This window comes from Nannospalax galili, unplaced genomic scaffold (assembly GCF_000622305.1).
Source record: "Nannospalax galili isolate Female #2095 unplaced genomic scaffold, S.galili_v1.0 scaffold936, whole genome shotgun sequence".
Classification (NCBI taxonomy): Eukaryota; Metazoa; Chordata; class Mammalia; order Rodentia; family Spalacidae; genus Nannospalax; species Nannospalax galili.
The window spans coordinates 800,836-816,985 of NW_008337142.1; the positions used below are offsets into that span (position 1 = coordinate 800,836).

Genomic DNA, 16,150 nt, shown 5'->3' on the forward strand with positions numbered 1-16,150 from the left:
TCGCAGTGGCTCCCAGTCACAAGACCTTACCGCATATTTGAGGGGCTGGCGGCCAACCCTAATGGTTCTTACTTGGCCGATGCGTTACCAGTTTTGATATTAAAATTATGTCTAGACAGAGGTCTTTTCATCCACACCTGAACAGGCAGTCCGAGTCCTCCTAGGGGGTTCAGAGAGACCTTCAGCCAACACCAGGGGGTAGCCCTGGCCAGAAGGCGTCAGTTGTTTCTCTGGCCCTAGTGGTCTCTCGTGAGGACTTCTAGACCGGAAAAGAGAAAGGAGGAAGTTTTTAGAAGAGAGAAAGAGATTAGACTACCTTCCTGAGAGGGAAGGGTACTCACGGATTCCTAGCATTTCTGTGGGCACCAGCTCCGAGCTGGCGCGAAGTTCAGAGGTCTTTTACATTGTCAGAAGACTCCCACGAGATTTGGGTGCCAAGCTCCACGGAGGTTCGGGGTGCCAAGCCCCACGTTGTGGCACCAGATATGGGGGGGGTCGCTGGACCCCCGGCGTGGTGTGTGCGGGCCCCCTGGGGTCTCTGCCACACCTGGCTAGTCCCAGCATGAGCCTGGCCACAAGTGATGTGGGGAGTGCGCCTGAGCTCCCTGGCGCACTCACTCTGGATGTGGCGCGGCGGGTGCCCAGACTTCTCTGGGAAGCGGCTGCTTCAGGTCCCGCGTCTCTGGGAATAGCGGCAGCTGATGGCTACCGCAGTTTCTGGTGCTAAGAGCTTCTCTGCTACTGGAGTATTATCCAGTCGGAATCCCGCCTCTATTACACCCTTGTACCTTTCCTCAGGATTGCGGAGTTCCTGGCCAGTGAACTCCACAGGGAAGAGGCACGGAGGCGGCGAAAGCTGGGGTATCCGTGGGCCGATAACGGAGGAATAGCGCCCCCCAGGGAGACTGGATCACAGGATTTAGTGTTACAGCTCAAGACAAGTGACTCAGCTCAGATCTCAGTGATTCAGCTCCAGCTCCAAGTCTAAGTGATCCAGCTCCGAGTCTGAGTGAGGTGATCCAGTGTTTACAGCTTTATTGTATCTCTGCTCCTTGCTGTCCAGCTCTCTGCTGATCCAGCTTTCTGGGACCCAATCTCCGACTATTAAGAGAAGACTAGCATGTTTATATATCATTGGGGTAGTGGTAAAAGCTGTTAGATACTTAGTGAGATATTCTATTTACATGTGGAAGTGGGTTTCTGCTAGACTATTGTCTACCTGTAAAAATCACACACAGGAAGGCATGGTATGCATAGAGCCAAAGGCCATGTTTATGTCAAGGCATCTGTGGTGGCCACTTCAAAGGGAGAGACAGGAAAGATGCCAGAAAGCACCTTGCTATGAAAAGGAGCCTGCAGCACATTCCTGAGCTGCATGAGCTGTCCGGTGTGAAGGGGCTTCGACTTTTGCATAACAGAGGTCTCCCAACACAATATAAGTAGAATACAGTTCCGAAGTTCTTTTGTGAGATGTTTATAAGTGCATTTGAATTCTCTCTCTGCTTCAGCTCTGGGCTTGGACACATGACATCCGCTGTCAAAGATAGACTTTTCCCCAAACAAAATCTAAATAGAATCTGCCCTCCATGACAGTTGTGGTGGTTAATGATTAGATAATGTCTGTTAGGTGTTTGGTATAGTTCCTGAAACAGAATATTCTGATTTTATTGTTTGGGACATTATGGTTGTGAGTAAATTATCTACTTGCTAACTTAATACCCCAGGGCATGGAAAGCCAGAGCTAAGAGGCAGGGTGGGATATGGAAGCCCAGCTAAATTTTTCCTCTGTATAATACATGACATGTATGAAGCTACTGCCACAACTTGAACCATTTTGAAATTAGTGTTTCAGTTGAGCCATCTGTATCATCTCCAGCCATCATGAGCGGTAAGAAACGCAGGTCACAGAAGATCCCATTCGATGCAAGGAAAAACATGAAAATCAAACCTTTTTTGACTAAGGTATGTCTTTAAACACTACTTGTGGGATATACTCATGTCTGTCCTAGCCATAAGTGGTTCTCAGCCACAATGTTCTTCCTGCCAAGGAACTGCCTCAATGTTTATTGGGAATATTACATAAACTGAAATCTTTCTATCCACTTCATTCTTACTATTTTGGTGGATGGAAGTGAGGAGAGGAAGTTATAATACAACTCTCAGCCATATAGAAGCAACCTTAATAAAAAAAAAAAACTACTGAAATACTGACTAAAACAATATTTTCAAGAAATATGAAAAGCAATGTGTCAGTAAACTGTGGGAAAAATTAATACTTTTAATAGCATCAAAATATGAAAATAGCATGTTCTCTAAATCAGAACAGCTTGTATTTGTTTAGGACTTTACAGTTTATAAAATGACTTTTGTATATATTTATTCTTATCATAATCTTCTTAGGCAGGTGAGGAACTATCTTAGTTCCAATTTGTTTATGAATGAAAAGGAGAGAAGGGAGTTGCTTGAGGCCATGGTGAAGATGCAGACAAGTTTGCTAAGATGACATCAGAGTTTCTCTGCTCTCCTCAGGCTCTGTGATCATGCCAAAGAGTGTATCCTTCCTGAGACTAAAATGCTTCAGTATCTGAGAAGTGTCAGGCACTGGACATGCAACTTCACAACTGTCTCCTTGTTTCTTCCTCTCCAGGTTCCAGAAAGCTAGAAAATCCAAATAGCTAGAAAATCCATGGCAAGCCTAGCTCTGTTTGTCCCACTTTTGATTCATGACAGCAAGCTAATAACCACACATATAGTCTCTCTTTTCAAAGTTGTCAGTTCAGGCATGGTGACACACTGCTGTAATCCCAGCACTCCAAAGGCAAAGAAGAGAGGATTGTAAATTTGAGACCAGCATGGGCTATATACTATCTCAATAAAACGAAACAAAAGCAATTTGGGGGAAAAGTCCATATTCAGTTTCCTTTCTCCATTTCTCAGAGGTGAGGAGCCAAACAAGGGAATGTTGCCACCACTCTTAGACTGGGTCCTTCCCAGCTCAATTAATGTAATCAAGATAATCCCCCACAGGCATGCCCAGAGGTTCATTTCCCAGAAGATTCCAGTCTGTCAAGTTGACAACATTAACTGTCACAGACACTTTCATTTTTCATTGAGTTTTGATTAATTCTACTTAATTCCTCCTATCTTCCCTCTCTTGGTTATTAAGATGAAGTGATTTAAAAAATTGGAGTCATAAACATAAATTTATAAAAAGACTATGTAGTGTAATAGAAAAAGATATGAAATAGTGCATTGGAATTCAGACACCTACTTCCTTTGTGAGTTATTTTGTGATATAAGAAAAGGCACAGTGAAGGGCATTTGGGGGTACAAACCTGGTTCTATAGGCATATATATATATACACACACATATATATACACACACACGTATATACACACACATATATATACACACACATATATATACACACACACATATATATACACACATATATACACACACACACACACATATATTATATATACACACACACATATATATACACACACATATATACACACACATATACACACACACATATATACACACATATATACACACACACATATATACGCACACACACACATATATATACACACACATATATATATACGCACACACATATATATTTCTGTACTCATATATATATTTATTACAGTACAGAAATTTGTCATGAGGTTAGTAGGGAGGGTGCAGACATGGGAGGGCATCTAAATATGATCAAAATATATTGTATGAAATTCACAAAATTTCATTAAAAATTAATATAAAAAAGACACATAAAAGATAGACATTCTGTTCTTCAACTTCTCCATCCAAAGGGCAGAGGGGCCATTTTCTTTCTCACACATTTCACAGGATTTGAGAACTGATTTAATGGAGTAACTAGTTTGGATTTTCATAGTAGATTCTGGTTGAATCAAGGCATTAAGGAGGCATAAAAATTCTGAGTAGGAAAGACCTAGCTACATAGCAAGGCCCTGCCTCAAAGAAACTATTTAAATAATGAATAAATAAATATGCTAGTACAAGCCATCTTATGCTTGGCAAAGATAAAAATCATATTGCTTAAAATAGTCTACAAATATTACAGGGATTCAGGTAGGCCTTTAACTATCTGGGTAACACTTGTGTCTTCCCTCCTATTTGTTGGGGAAATGCACCATGTATAATATGAAGAGTTTATCTGACAGATGTGGTAGGAACTGAGCGTGTATTTACATCTCAAGTTGTGATAGAATTTTATTCATTGGTCTGTTGAAATTGGTTCTGAATCCCCCATAGGGATTCCATGCATTGCATACTAAAAGGGAAACAAAGGACTAGACTTGTAGTCAGAATTTTAAAGTATCTAACATTTATCTTTAGATGCCCAAACAAGAGCAAAATGATTCCAGTGTTCCTCCAGTAAAAGCGGACTATAGAAAAAGACTAAGTGAGATAACCAACACCCAGGAACGACTGCTTCCACCTAAGAAAACGAGACGCGATCAGACCCCTCCCCCAAACAAGACAATTTACATCACCTTGAGCGTAAACCACTGGAAAAACAAAAACATGAAACATAAGCTGATAGGCAGGGAGACAGAGAGCCTGTATGAAGCTCTCACCACTCTTAATGCTGTCAAAGAAGAGATACAGAGACACCAAGGCAAGGAAATGCTGGTGTGTGGCGTGGAAGGAATTGAAGGGTACATACACCTTGGGATGCCCCTTGCCTGTCTTCCAGAAGGCAGTCATGTGGAGATTACATTTTCTAAAACTGGAAGTGAGCAGAAAGAAGATAACCCAGTGTCTGAGCGGTGTGACCCATCATCTGACTGTGTCAAATTTTACATCCAAGCAGTTGGGAAGAGAAAGAAAAGGATCCTGAAGTGTAGGGAACTTCTCAAAGAAGGGAACAAACTCTGTGTGCCTGGCTCCAAAGGCCAGACCATCAAGGACACCCTGAGGAAGGATGGCAGGTTTCTTCCTTTTGTAGAGAATGACAACTGGAAACTTGTTGCTAACCTGGACACCATTGTGGAAAACACTCAGCCTGTTGATGAGTTAGAGGGCAAGCTGTTTCAGGTTGACATTGAGATGAAAAAGAGTCCTAGGGCAGCCGCAGCAACTTCACAGAATTCTGATGCAGAGAAAAGAAAGTCCCATGCGCTAAAAGAATGCATTGTGAATGAGTACCCCACACTGAAAACAGAACGTGAAAAAATCAAAGCGTACATCGAAGCAGAAAGTGAAAAAAAAAAGAAAACGTCCTTACATAATGTGCATAGAACAAACTTCAGGAAACTGACAAGCAACTCTACTCCAGTTAAGGTGCACAAACTCCTTTCACAGCTCAGCAACTCGGTTGGGTATCTAAGGTGGAACAACAATGGAAACGAGGGCTGTGCCACCTGTTTTGTTTTTACAGGATTGTACATTTTGACCTGTCGCCATGTAATCAATGACATTGTGGGCGAAGGCATAGAGCCAAGTGAGTGGGCAGCCATAATTAGTCAATGCATAAAAGTGATATTTGACTATGAAGAGTTCCCAGTAAGAGAAGACAACTGTTTTTTTATTGAGTCTTGGTTTGAGATATCTGATAAAACTCTTGACTATGCTGTCCTGAAACTTAAGGAAAATGGATAACAAGTACCCGTGGGCCTATGTAACAGAATTGACGCAGTACCATGTAGTGGGTTGATATATATCATTGGCCATCCAAATGGAGACAAGAAATCTACTGATGATTGTGCTGTAGTGCCTATAGGTGAACGAAAAAGAAAATAGCAAGAACGTGTTGAGGAAGAACTAAGTTCAAATATTCCTGTGAAGTCTCTGTATATGCACACCAAAAGAAGTTTCCCACCCAATATTAATAACCTCAACTTGGTTACCTATGACACCACTTTCTTTGGTGGGTCTTCTGGATCCCCCGTGTTTGATTCTGAAGGTTCACTGGTGGCCATGCATGCTGCTGGCTTCAATAATGTGTACCAAAGTGGAGGTTCCAGTATCATTGAGTTTGGCTTTTCCATGGAAGCCATCCTGGCTGATATTAAGCAAAAATATCCAGAATGGTGTGATAAGGAATGTGTAACTCAAGAAGATGTAGAAATGTTGAGTCCAGATTATTGAGGATCAGAGGGAATTGCTAACTTTAAGAGAATTACTGATTGCATTGTTATTTAGTGGGCAATTATATATTGTTTTTCAAAAAAGTCAACTTCACAAAAAGAATTGATGTTGTTGGAGACAACTTCTTATATATCATGTATTTTCTAAGCTTGTGAATTAACTGGTCCTAATAAACATGCAGCAGACTATTGCCTTCATTCTGAATTAAAGCAATATAAAAAGATGAGGTACTAGTCAGCTTCATGACAATATATACCCTCTAATGGCTTTTGATCTTTTCACCTTCTATTTCTTCCCCTAAGTTCTCTAATTTCAAAGCAGAAGCTAAAATTTCATTTAATTATTTCCAGAACTGGACCCATGGAGTCAAGTAAATGCTTAGAGAAACGTGTGGGTCAAGTGGTACCCAAACTTGGGGCTATAGTTCATGTTAAGAGAAGGGCTAAATCCTTGGTTTAAAAATCATAAACAACTCAGCATAGTGACATTCATCTGTAGTTCCAACACTGCACTCTGAATCAAGAAGAGCAGGAGTTCAAGGCCATCCTTAGCTCCATAATGAGGTCTAGATCAACCTGGAAAATACATAAGGCCTTGTCTCAACAACAACAAAAAGAAATGATCAAAACCAAAATGTCTTAGAATTTCCAAAACCCTTGTATGACTACTACTGTCAGAATATATGTCTCCTGAAAAATCAAAGGATTATGGCTACTCAGTATTGATAGACAAGGAAGATATCTTAAAGTCCATATTTTTTCTTTTATTCAGAGTTCCTTTGTTCATACCTAATGTCCCTTTTTCCATTCCAAATCCCTTCCACAAACAGGATGTTTAGTTGTTCTGTCTCCTTAGGCTCTACCAGGCTGTGGCAGTTTCTCATACCTCGGATTTGTGATGACCTTAACAGTGAGGAAGAGTGCTGGTCAGGCATTTTTTTTTTTGAGACAATGTCTCCCTGTAGACCTAGCTGGCCTGGAACTCACCATATGGACCATGTTGGCTTTGATCTCAAAGATTCATCTGCCTCTGCCTCCAAGAGCCTGGATTTAAGGCATGTGCCACCACACCCGGCATGATCAGGTACTATTTAGAATGTCCCTCTATTGAGTTTCTCTGATGATTTTCTGATTGCTAGGCAAGAGTGTGTATTCTGAGGTGGTAGAACACCTTAGGAGCCATTTCACCCCATCACATCAAGGCTTATTTTTTAATATGATTCGTGACTCTGGTATTGACCCTCATCCTCTGGCTGAAATGCTGTTTGCAGTTTTTCCCACTGTGAAGTTACTCTCCTGCCCTCCAGTTTCCCTGTGGTACCTATGGGAAGGAGGTCTTTACCCATAGCCCGTGGTTGAGGGGAAAGGAATTATGTTCTCCTTCCTGGTGTAGGTCTCCTGGAATAGCTATGTAATTTATGTGAGATCATTCAGGATTGGAGATTTGTCTCTTCTCATCCACTTATTTGTTTGATTATTTGTGAATAGCAGTATGGACATAGACCCAGAAGCAGTGCGTTCTCTTGTGCTTTCTTGAACCCTCTGTCTCTGTCTCTGTCGCTGTCTCTGTCTCTGTGTGTTTGTGTGTGTGGGGGGGGTATCTCCAGGCATGCAACTATACTTGTCAAGATGTCCTCCTCTTGCTTGAGATTGGCATGCATGCCAAGCATGCTCTCTACCACTGAGATGGTCCTCCAATCCCCAAGAGTTTTAAAAAACAGTTTTCATGTACACCTGTCTCTCCCCTACTTCTCAGAAAGGTGTTCTCCATTTCAATGGTGCTGAATTAAAGCATGACAGAGAAATAGATTTCTGTAGAGCACCTTGCATTGATACAGATATCTATAAATATTGCATCCATATCCATATGTGTCTACAATAAATTACAGAGATATCTCTGGTGTCACCAAATCTAATTCATAACTACATGGATCATTTCAGCTTCTCAATGCTTCTGTGTAAATTTCCCTTCCAGCTATGAGAAACATGGAATCTACCACCCCTCAGGTATCTAGTTCATTGTTAATCAAAATACAGATGATAGATAGATGATAGTTAGATAGATAGATAGATAGATAGATAGATAGATAGATAGATAGATAGATGATAGATAGATAGATGATAAATGATAGATGAGAGAGAAATAATTGATAGATACATAGGTGTATTTACATAGATGCATTGATACATAGTTTATAAATACATATATACATAGATATATGAGATAAATATAGAAATTTAAATGATACAGAGATATACATGCATAGATGATATAGATATAAAGATGACTAAATATATAGATGATAGATATTATATTATGACTCAGCTATAACATACATGACAAAATTATTCAACTGTACCTGGATGGGAGAAAATGTTCTATAAAGTAAATAATATGGTCAGGTGCAGTTTTTTTGCCCCCTTTTTTTTTTTTTAGTTTTATGGGTGTATTTACTGCATGTGTGTAAGTATAACCATGTCATGCAATGCCCGCAGAGGTCAAAAGAGGATGTCAGGTTCCCTGGAACTGGAATTACAGATGGTTGTTAGCTGCCATGTGGGTGCTGGGAATTGAACCCACGTCTTCTGCAAGAGCAGCCAGTGCTCTTAACCACTGAGCCACCTCTCCAGCCCTTGCCTTTAATCTTACTCCATTCCTTCATAAAGTTCTTCTAGTCAGTCTCTCACCCATGGGTGTGAGATTGTTCATACATTTAGACTACAACAGGAGAAATATTTTTTCCAAGAATCTCTATTTGTTCTGAGTTAAGATTTGCCAGTGAGAAGAAAGCATAAGGTGCACAAAAGGTGGATGCCAAGTGGTCGACATTATTTCTTATAAAATCAAGATACCCAGGGAGGTCTTTGTAATATCTCACTTATAAATGGGATCGAATGTCTCCATAGCAGTATCATGGTGACAGGACATGGCTTGCCTCAGACATCTCTACCTCTGGTAGTAGCTTTCCTCCTCCTCCCAGGGCTATAGCAAAGGTCATAGAGATATCATCCCCTGCTCCTCTCATGCACAAAGATCACCCAGTTCTTGTAATGTCCTCTGTATTCTGTCACATCCTACCTCTTCCAGTGTAGCCCCAAGTTCTTTAATCAACCTATTATCCTCTGAAGAACGCCAAGCATTCTAATAGTATTCTATCAGTATTGTGCTAAAATCCTGGTAAATCCAGCCACTGAATTTCAGCTCTTTCCTATGGATGTCCGCACCAGCAGGACTAGAGTCTCTGAAAGCATTGTTTTATGATTTTCTCACTCTCCAGTGAGCCCTGTGGACTCTGTTTCCCCCAATGAGCCCCCGTCTTTCCAGTTCATTTCTCCCCATATTTCTTAATTAGTTATACTGTCATTGTGGCTAACATGGGCACCATGGGCACTTAGGGACTCAACAAAAACTTAGATAAAAATGCTGTCTTTGTCAAAGTAGGTAGATACTGTACTTATCTCAGTGTTAAGACATACAAGGAGAGCATAGTTCAGAGCATGGGCTTTAGCAAAAGTATTTGATTTTAAAACCCGGAAGGAAGCCCTAGAGCTCACTGGGGTGTCACCTAGGATGTGGAAAACAGGAGAGTTCCAGGAGTTCTAAGTCCATGTGTGTCTCCTGGGAGAAAAAGTATCATAAGATGCACAGATCTGAGAAAGCTGAGAATTAGGACACTGGGTGACAGGTCAGAGAAGGAAGAATCTCATCATGTTTTCTGGAAGCTGGAACCCATTCCAAAGGTGTGTCACCTTTAGTTCTACCTGCCTCACCATTCTTTGCTAGAAGAGACCTCAGCCAGGCCATAAGGCAGCTTGTGTGCCAAGCCTGAGTTCTCTCTGAAAGCCTCTTCCTTTCCTTCACTCTGGCTTCTTGCTTAAGACTTGTATCTGGAATGAAGCCTGCACGGAATGCTGTGCAATCAGTGAGCAGGGAAGGGAACTGATCTCTGCTGCACAGTGTAGGCTTCTGGGATGTCCTAAACTAAATTGTAATGAAGCACAAGCAAGGGATGGGGCTTGTGTGCATGTCACAGCATACGCCATAGAGTGTTAGAAGAAAAGTGAGCATAGAACACTTCTCAGAAATGTGTGATACCCAGGAGTCTGGCTTCCTTGAGGAGAAAGGAAGGTGCAGTCAAGTACAACCACTCTCAAAATCACAATAATGGATCAAGGAGAATGTGCTGAGAGCCAGCCATGCGTCTCAGAATAACTGAGAGAAGGGGGGTTACGAGTAGAACAGATGGCGTGGGTAGATTGTTCAGAGATGAGACCCAGCAGAATTGCATTAATTCTTTACTGCACCAGAACTGAGCTGCATGCTGGTCTTTTTTTTATAGTTGACAGTACAGAACAAGCTACAGCAGTCTTATTCTAGTTTGCTTTGTTCTCCAGATGTCTTCCAGTGCTACATGAGGATGAGATATTTCCCCTAACCTCTGTATCATTCCCTGTTCACTGAGGATATAGTACTGAATCAGAGTTGAAATACAGTGTGATCACTGCAGCAAGTTATGAAATGTGACCTAGAATGTGATGATTAGCTCTTTATAAAAAATGATTGATTGTTTGCTACTTCCCATTGGTTTATTACAAATATGTATTCTCAGTGCAATAAAGTAATGAAAAATTATTTTCTCAGCTCTCTGTCTTTTATTACATATTTCTTTTTTATATTTATTTATTAACGTCTTTATTTTTCTATTTATTTTTGACTAACTCCCTTTTCTTTTATGAGACAAGGTCTGGCTGTTTAGCCCTAGCTGGCTGGAACTCCCTATATAGATGAGGCTGCCCTCAAACTCACAGAGATGCACCTGCCTTTGCCTCTCCCCTGATGGAAATAAAAATATTCACCATGAGTTATGGATTTTTTTAGTAACTCTTATCAGTTTGTGGATCACCATTCTTTTAAGATTCCATGTTTTCATGTTAGAGTCCTTAGTTTCATATCTGCCCCCTCCCTAAAGCTAGTTTGTACCCCACCTCAAGTCCTCACAGGGCTTTCTCTCATTTGCACGTAAATCCAAAACCTTTGAGCTGTCTGCTGCACTCATTCCCAGCTGAGGTGAAACAAGGCCAGCTATAACTCTTCAGCTCTCATGCCACAAGCAGCTGTCCTCTCTACTTATAAATGCACAAGATCCCTAGTGTGAAAAGATTCCCCTGATCTGATAGCAAATTCTATCACTCAATGAATAGGTGTGGCAGGAAGATGGAATGGAGATCAAAGGTCCACTGAACCACTTGTTAAGAAGTGAGACTATGCAGAGGTAAGAAAGAACTGCCCCTTGTGGCTCCTTGACTGTTACTCATGTGGTTCTCTGCACGGGAGCAGGAAAGGATGCTCACAAAGGCAGCAAAGGATGCTTTCATGATACCAGTGAGGAAGCCAGTGACTCAGCAGAAAAGGAATAAGGCTGTTGTTACTGAATGAAAGGATTATTGAACCTGAAATAAATGGTGTGAGTAATAGAGTTTACTATTTGGTACAGAGCTTCAGATGAGCAAATACATCAAAAGTCCATTAATTTAAATGACTCAACCAGTTGTCTAAAACTGAAAACAGGTATATGTAATCAATAAATTTTTAGCCCTTGAACCCAGCCTTCCCTCTCAGAGCCTGCTTCTTTTGGGAAAGAAAACACAACAAGAGTTAGAAATTGAAATTCCCATGTCATTTTGACAAGTGTGTGGGGATTCTGCTGCAGTGGGGTCTTACCACCAACTTCTGTTGAGCATCGAACAGTGGCAGCAGCCTGTATTGTTTAGAGGTCTACAGGACATCTCTGACTAAGACTCAAGGGGAGGCATCCCACACCTGGCACTGGGCTTTTTATTTGACAACCTATGGTTTCTGGGATGCGATTAAGCTCCTGTATAGGATACCTTGAATTAAACTTTTTATGAATATATGTGTATGTGTATTTAAGAAGCTTATAAAATACTAGGTTTCCATGTGGTTTTTCAAATATAGTTAGTTATACTTCCCCCAACCTCTCCTCTGCCCTATTTTCCCACCCCTGTCCCCACTTAAACCTTCCTCCTCATGATTCCTCTTTTCCCCTTCATATCACCTGTGTTCAACAGTCCCCCTCCCTTAAGATCTTTCTTTTCTGTCTGTACCAATGACCCCTTTCTCCTTTTCTGTATTCTACAGGTACCCAAAATTAAACACAGAGGTCTAAAGATTTGATGTTAAGATTTACATATAAGTTAGAACATGTGATGTTTTCTTTCTGGGTCTAGGTTACCTCACTCAGTATAATGTTTTCCACATACTTCACTTACATATTCGTAATTTAATGTTTCTTTAAAGCTGAATAAAATTCCATATAGGTACCACATTTTCATTATCCATTCTTTAGTTGATGAACATCGAGGCTATTTCCATGTCTTAACTATTGGGAACAGAGCAGCTATGAAGATGGATGAGTATGTGTCTCTGTAGCAGGAAAGAGTTCTTGGGTGTGTTAGTCAGGGTTCTCCAAAGAAACAGAACCAGTAGAATTAATATGTACAGAGATTTATCAGCTTAGCTCACAGGATAGAGTCCGAGTAGTCCAACAATGGCTGCACCACACTGGAGAGGCTGAGAATCTGTAGTCGCTCAGTCCACAAGGCTGGATGTCTCAGTAGTCCCAATCTGGTGCTGAAGGTCTGACAAATTCCAAAATATCAGCTAGTCTTCAGTCTACAGCAGCAAGACAAACTCACCAGCGAGAGAGAAGGCAAGCCGCAAGAAGACCCACATTCTCCTCTGCCTTGGTCTTTTATACCGGCTGCCATTGGAAGGTAACACCCACATTTAAGGTGTGTCTTCCGGCTTTAGATGATCCAATCAAGAAGATCTCTTTCATTTCAGTTAATCTCAGATCAAATCAAGTTGACACCCAGGATTAGCCATCACATTGGGTATGTGTCAAAGAGTGGTATAGTTGGGTCATATGGTAGATCTATTTATAGTTTTCTGAGGAACTGCTACAGAGATTCACAATAGCTGCACCAATTTGCACTCCCAACAGTACTGGAGTTCCCTGTTCCCCAGTTCCTTACCAGCAATTATTTACTTTTGCTCTCTGCTGTTTAGTTCTCATAGTACTACTATGCTGGGGGAAAAACATTAACAGTCTTATCCAGCTAGGAACTGTGTGAACATCATTAATGCCCTTGGTGACAAGATATGCTTATGGGTACAATAGTGTCAGGAATGTTATGGGGGTAATTAACCACTTTCAGATTGGCCAGTAAATCATGGTTGGGAGCTCACAGCCCCCAGGAGTGAAACTACTATTATTATTTTGCTAAATGGACAAAACAAAATGCCCTCTAAATTTATATCTCTCTGCCCATAGATTAGTGCAACTCTCAGACCTCATCACAGAGGTTCTTTCTGCAATGATTTGAGGGGTGAGGCAGAACCTCACATCTGGTCAAAGTGTAGAGCATAAGAGACTGGGGAGTACTCAGTCACAAATGAGACATCTGTTATCACACTTCCTCCCCAAAACTCAGGAGGAGGTCAGAAAGACTGGAAGAGTCAGAAGATGGGATGGGGAGAACCAGAGCAAAACAGGGTCTTTTGAACATGACAGGACTGCTGCACTTATGATCCCACAGAAGCTGTGGTTGCTTGTGTAAGAGCTGCCCAGGATGAAGCCAGTCAGCATTCTATCATGGGGTGGGAAGGGTTCCTGAGCTACTGACAGCTTTTGCTGGTTAGGTTTTAATCAGCTTGATGCAAGCTAGGGTCACTGGGAAGATGGAACATCAGCTGAGGAATTATCTCCATCAGACATTTTCTTGATTAATTGAGATCAGAGAGGAATGGACACTGGTGCTTGGGCACTGAGTCCAGAACAAGGAGCTAACGAAAGAACAGACGCTGTTAGTCACATCTCCTTTTTCCCTTCTCATAATTTCTAAATCCTGGATGTCCTTTCCTACATCTCTACATTCCCTGGACTTCCAGGCAGGTGTAATTTTTATACGCTTTTATTTTCACTGTGATTCTGTTGAAAAAGCAATAGGATGCACTTGATAGGGTTTACAACAGATTTGCAGTGGGCAAGAAAGAAATAGAAACCCAGGGGATAGGATTATATGGGTGGATTCAGGATGCTGTCTGGGGTGATGTGTTGTGTGCTACCTAGCTCCATCTCAGAAGCAACCTCCTGTTCAGCATCTGCTCCATGTTGGACTTTTGGACAGTTTTTCACCCTTCTGTGTGGACTAGTAAAAGCAATCCAGAATCTGGAAAGGAGAATAGAAAAAGCTCAAAGCTGTGGTTAAATACTGGAAAGCTTCAGAGTCCTGAGAGACCATTTTCTAACACAACATCACCCTCTGGCAGAGATAGTCAGCTAGTACACTCCTTCCAAGCAGGCAGTCAGACCTGTGGCCAAACCTGTTGAAACTGACAGCTACAACAAAAGAGGTCTTCCCCACTTAACATCTCCTTTTGTGGATGACTCAAATGAAACTTAACTGTTGGGGACCCCTGCTGTTTTAGGTCGTAGTCTCTCCATGTCTGGATAGCCGCAAGCCGGCTTGGCATTCTTACCTTTCTCAGCGGGGCACCTTCCTACTCTCTTCCTGACTCACTTTTGAAGTGCCCGTCACAGATACATGTCCTCTGGCACAGAAACTTCCAGGTTTTTCCTGTGTGATAATCAGGCACTGTCTGACAGCCTGATAGAAGCCCACCACCACATGTAAATGGGGCATCCCAGGAGCACCTATGAGCTAAGGCTTCTGCTACTGCCTCCACGCCATAAATCTTCTGGTTTTCCCCCTAATAAATCGGAGCTGAATCACTGAATAAAGGAGCTGAATCACTAAGATCTGGAGCTGTATCACTGAGTCTGACTGAGCTGTATCCTGTGTCTTACTGCCTACATTCAGTCTCCCCGGAGGGGCCTATCCTTCTGTCAACAACCACTCCCGAAGATCTTGCTTTCGCTGTTCCTGCACCTCCCCTCGTGATCCAGCAGCCGACGGATCGCGTACACAGAGGGAGCATCCCGCAGCTTGGAACAGAACTCACCCAGGCAGCTGGTAGCGACCCGCAGAGTCGCCAGCATCCAGTAGCCGTGGAGAGCCAGGGACCCGAACGGCAACGCGGTGCATGAAACCCGCGCACCCCAGTGGCACACCAGCAGCCGAGATCCCCGGGGCGCGCCCACACTTAACTGGTAAGCGAAGTGTGCGAAAGTCTTGGCCAGTATGTAGTTCAGTTTGTAGAATGCTTGCTTAGCATAAGTAAAGCCCTGTGTTCCCAGGTAGGCAGTATATTGGGTGTGCGAGCACACACACAAAACCCCAGCAGCTGAGAGGTGAAGTCAAGGAGACCCCAACCTCAAGACCATTCTTGGCTACATAAGTGAGTTGGAGATCAGCCTGGAATGTATGACAGCCTGTTTCAAAAACCTAACAAAATTATTATGTTAATACTAAAATAAAAAGTGATTAAAGAAAAATGAGCAAAAGTCATGAAAAAGATTTGATGTCATTACTATTTACAGAACAATTATTTAAACCATCGATAAAATGCAAATCTCAGAAGATTGACTAACAGTACAGGTAAGAGCATACAATATTCTGATAAATCTGTAAGGAATAAGAACTCCCACTTCACAATTAGGGAAGTTAGCACAAACATTTTGTGATATAATTCGGCAATACCTAATAAAGGTGAGTATCTATTCTCCCTAAAATTTCCCAATTTGAAGTCTTTTCTTAACAGGCACTCAAGCGCTGAAGAACTAGAAAGCATATTCTAGAATACTGACAACAGAACTTTTCCATGTTTTTTTAGCAGAAAAAATAAATAGAAAAACGTGAAATGTGTACACACACATTTATTCATTCAGTGACCAATACTCAACAATGAAAATTACAACAGCACAACATCAATGGAACAATCCTCAAAGAACATGATGCGAACCACAGAAGAGGACATTCAAGAGGATGGACCTGTGCAAAGTTAAAGAGGAGCTGGAGAGGTAGAAAGAGCACTTGCTGTGCA

At 41.7% G+C, this 16,150-nt stretch overlaps 1 protein-coding gene and 1 pseudogene across 1 annotated transcript in view; both read left to right on the forward strand.

The window, feature by feature from the left end:
* The window catches only part of LOC115070202, a 9,601-nt pseudogene extending 8,874 nt beyond the window's left edge, over positions 1 to 727 (forward strand).
* The window catches only part of LOC103733338 (protein FAM111A-like), a 22,498-nt gene extending 16,289 nt beyond the window's left edge, over positions 1 to 6,209 (forward strand). The window contains 2 exon segments of the mRNA XM_008832158.2: positions 1,845 to 1,962; positions 4,370 to 6,209. Of these exon segments, the coding sequence (XP_008830380.1) occupies positions 1,882 to 1,962; positions 4,370 to 6,124 (1,836 nt within the window). The 5' untranslated portion in view covers positions 1,845 to 1,881 and the 3' untranslated portion in view covers positions 6,125 to 6,209.
* The last annotated feature ends 9,941 nt before the right edge of the window (positions 6,210 to 16,150 follow it).